Source organism: Anarrhichthys ocellatus, unplaced genomic scaffold, assembly GCF_004355925.1.
Source record: "Anarrhichthys ocellatus isolate YVR2014 unplaced genomic scaffold, GSC_Weel_1.0 scaffold57, whole genome shotgun sequence".
In the NCBI taxonomy this organism is placed as follows: Eukaryota; Metazoa; Chordata; class Actinopteri; order Perciformes; family Anarhichadidae; genus Anarrhichthys; species Anarrhichthys ocellatus.
The window spans coordinates 1,333,685-1,337,680 of NW_022280087.1; the positions used below are offsets into that span (position 1 = coordinate 1,333,685).

At 43.6% G+C, this 3,996-nt stretch overlaps 1 protein-coding gene across 1 annotated transcript in view; it reads left to right on the forward strand.

The window, feature by feature from the left end:
• asns (asparagine synthetase) overlaps window positions 1-3,793 on the forward strand; it is a 13,558-nt gene extending 9,765 nt beyond the window's left edge. Inside the window, exons 10-12 of the mRNA XM_031871371.1 lie at window positions 1,214-1,295; window positions 1,378-1,533; window positions 3,453-3,793. Of these exons, the coding sequence (XP_031727231.1) occupies window positions 1,214-1,295; window positions 1,378-1,533; window positions 3,453-3,662 (448 nt within the window). The 3' untranslated portion in view covers window positions 3,663-3,793. The remainder of the gene's footprint in view (window positions 1-1,213; window positions 1,296-1,377; window positions 1,534-3,452) is intronic.
• The last annotated feature ends 203 nt before the right edge of the window (window positions 3,794-3,996 follow it).

A 3,996-nucleotide genomic window follows, 5' to 3' on the forward strand; every position in this document is an offset into this window, starting at 1 on the left:
TAATTTTGTCAGGTTGATAAAAATGTCACTTTACTTCCTGACATTGTTGTTTTACCACAGGGGTGTCCAAACTTCTTTCAAAGAGGGCCAGATTTGATAATGTGAAAATGCCCAAGGGCCAACAGTCCCTGCTGACATTATTTTAAACAATACAAGTAGCCTATACATACATTGTTATTTAATCATTTTATTTTCAATGACAGCAAATAGCAATGTAACCAAATGTAAGCATTCATGTGTGAACACATCTCAACAACTATTCTGCCTTTCTTTCACATCTTGAAAGTCAGATAACACAAAGAACAAGCCATCTAAAAGCTAATTACATAGAAACCGATCAATGTTCTCACCTCAAGACAATCTTAAATATGACTTAGTGAGGGTAATGAAAAGTTGTCTCACATTTAAGTTCAACACACATGAAACAGGCTAACGAAATAAATCAAGTTGTCTCTTAGTATCTGATGATAGCTCTTCAGTGTTCGGTCTTCTTCTCGGGGCAATTATGTTTTCTGCTATTTTCATAACAGTCTTTGACAAACTCACCTTCCGTAAAAGGTTTGTCATGTTTAGCAGTTAGCATGGCCACTTGGTAGCTTACTTTGATGATGTTTTCATGTGAAAAGGACCGCTGCTGTGTGGCCAAGTTATCTTGGAGTTGCTTCACTTTTCTAGCACGGTCGCTCTCATAGCTTGTTGTAGCATTAGCATGTTTGGTCTCGTAGTGTCTCTTTACATTATATTCCTTAAACTAGGCAACAGTCTCATGACTAATTAGGCAGACACAGTTGTTTCGGTTTTCGGTGAAAAAAATATTGCGATCTCCACCTCTCCTGGAAGCCGCAGCCCTCATTATCGACTTTCCTTTTTTTACTTGCCGTAACATGACAGGTCAAGGGTCAGAGCCCATTTCAAACAGCCAGACAGTTACAGAGTGGTGCTGCCACCATGAGGTAAAAAGAGGAATTGCATGTTGAATTTGTATGATTTATTCATTCCGTTTTGACTGTGCTGGCAGGCCATAAATAATGCATTTTAAGACAGAAGGTGCGGGCCATATAAAATCTGACCTCGGGCCGTGATTGGCCCGCGGGCCGGACTTTGGACATGCCTGATCTAATACAATACCACTAGTTCGTCCAATCCTTCCACTTCATTAATAATGTGTTATTTATATGTCTCGGCTCGTCTGACGCTCCTTTCCATCCCTCAGTCTGGAGCTCCGAGTGCCGTTCCTGGACCACCGATTCACCTCATACTACCTCTCTCTGCCCGAGGAGATGAGGATTCCCAAGGTCAGTTCATCTGTACCCGGTGTGTTTATCTCACGTGTTCCAGCATGGCTTCGTGATAATAGCGTTCTCCTGTCTTAAGCAGCATGGGGTGGAGAAGCATCTCCTGAGGGACTCCTTCAAAGATCTCAACTTAATCCCGGATGAGATCCTGTGGAGGCGCAAAGAGGCCTTCAGCGACGGTATGATGTCTGTGAAGAAGTCCTGGTACGTGTGCCTGCAGGAGCACCTGGAGTCCATGGTATGTGTTCCAGTAAGACCTGTTCAACAGTGTTCACTTTAAATCCGTGTTCTCTCTGGCAGCTAGTTTAGGTTTACGGTCTTCTTTCACCGTGGGCCCACGAGAATATTCATAATTCATACCTGCAGCGATGTGGATTTGCATCGGCTGCACCACTTGTTCACCTGGTGTGTCTTTCCTTTGTCAAGGTTGAAAGGAGTAATAATAGGTTCGTAGGAGATTAGCCAGTCCTGCGCAGAATCGATCACCAGCGATCGCTGAACAATGCATGCCGGTTAGATTTGTGTCCGACTTGCTCTGACGTCATCAAGACGTGGTCAACGATAACCTCACGAGAGCGAGGAGGCCACGGGTCCTCTTCACTGACTGCACTTCCTGTTTCTTTGACTTCCTGTTTATTTTTTGAAGGCGGCTAGTTTTTTTCCCCGCCCCCTGCTGCTGCCGTCTGCTCTCGTCCACTTTCCAGGCGAGGAGCAGTTCATCTCAAACGAGCCTAATGTCTGCTGTCTTGGTTCGGTACACGAAGCCTCCGAGTTCTTGAAGGCATACAGACATATGTCTGTATGTCTGTATGCTTGTATGCTTGTATGTCTGTATGACTGTATGACTGCCGCTTGTTTTTGAGTTTGAATGAGGTCTATTTTACGACGTTTTACAGTCCATTTGGCAAAGTTTTAGTCGACTAAAGTCATCACATTTAAGTTATTACTTTTAGTCAAAATGTTCTCTCTTCATTTTGTCACTTATATTTAAAATTGGTCTTCGTGTGAGTCAAATGTCCTTTTTTAGTCATCAAATTATATTGAACATTTCAGTGAATCTAGTTGAGACAAAACCAATCATTTTGTAATTTTTGTGAGACTTATTTCACATGCTATTCTATTTTATCATTATCTGATGAGAAACACAGGATGAAGGATGAAGGACTGTGCTCATTAGTGGTGAGCGGGCCAACATGCAAAAAGATGTGCTCCTCACCCACCAGAACCCAACCGGCAACTTTATAAAAAGGAGTCAATTTTATACTTGAAACCACAATTTAGTTTTTTCTGTCAACAATATTGCATGTTTGATATGGTCGCCGTTAGTGTTTAATGACGTCTCGTCATTTTCATAGTTTTTGTTAATGAGATTGACACTGGTTTAAATGACCTCATCCCAAAAACATTCAAACAAAAAACACACTTTTTAATGATTCGTCCTCTTTGAAATTGTATTTGATCTATTGTATCGCCTATTTTATTGTTTATATTTTATTCTGATTTAGATCTTTTGAATATCTGTTCATACATGTATGTGTGCAGAACGAGCGGGGCTACAACTACAGTTCATTGTGCAACAATAATGACAACAACACATCCTGAGAATCTTTGTTGTTCACAGGATACAGTGTCTCTTTTGATGCAACCACTAGGAGACGTCATAGTCAAACATTTCAAAGCTGTTAAAGTCATACAATACAATCCAGGAGTGTGGCTGCTGGAGCGAAATACATGAACGCATGAACGCCTTTGTGTACGCAGAGCTCGTCTGCAGAGCGCGAGTACACACAGAGCATAACTCTGCATGGTGGATGCACTGCTAGAGGACCACGTGAGGGGAACGAGTGTTCAGGGAACACCTCGACCACGACAACCTTGATAACTTCGTCCAAATAATTATTTTTCTTGGTCTTCGTCTCGGTTCTAAAAAGAAAAACCTTTATTTGGGATTCGTGAAAGGAAATTGCGTAATGGCAGGCATATGCAAGTTTTTATAAATCAGAATATTGTTTTTGCCGTAAGTATATCAGTACGTACGCTAACATTTTATTAATGAGACCTCAGATAATTATCCATTTAACCGTGAACAAAGGATGCGAATGCTTGTTTTCCAATGTACACAGAGAAGTGTGTGAGCTGCGTTCTGTCGTCTCTCAGGTGAATGATGATCAGATGGAGAAGGCTCACAAGACGTTCCCTCACAACCCTCCTCGCACCAAAGAGGCCTACTACTTCAGACAGGTGTTTGAGAAGCACTACCCAGGCCAGGCCAAGTGGCTCTCCCATTACTGGATGCCCCGCTGGACCAACGCCAGCGACCCGTCGGCCCGCACCCTGGCCATCTATAAGCCTGATAAAGACCAGTGATTCCCTGGAGCAGCTGCTGGTCTGTGTGGGTCCGTCAGCAACATGTTGGCCTTTGAACATTCTACTCTGTCTCCTGCTCTGTCTCCTGCTCTGTCTCCTGCTCTGTGTCATGCTCTGTGTCCTGCTCTGTCTCCTGCTCTGTGTCATGCTCTGTGTCATGCTCTGTCTCCTGCTCTGTCTCCTGCTCTGTGTCCTGCTCTGTGTCATGCTCTGTCTCCTGCTCTGTCTCCTGCTCTGTCTCCTGCTCTGTCTCCTGCTCTGTCTCCTGCTCTGTGTCCTGCTCTGTGTCCTGCTCTGTGTCCTGCTCTGTGTCCTGCTCTGTGTCCTGCTCTGT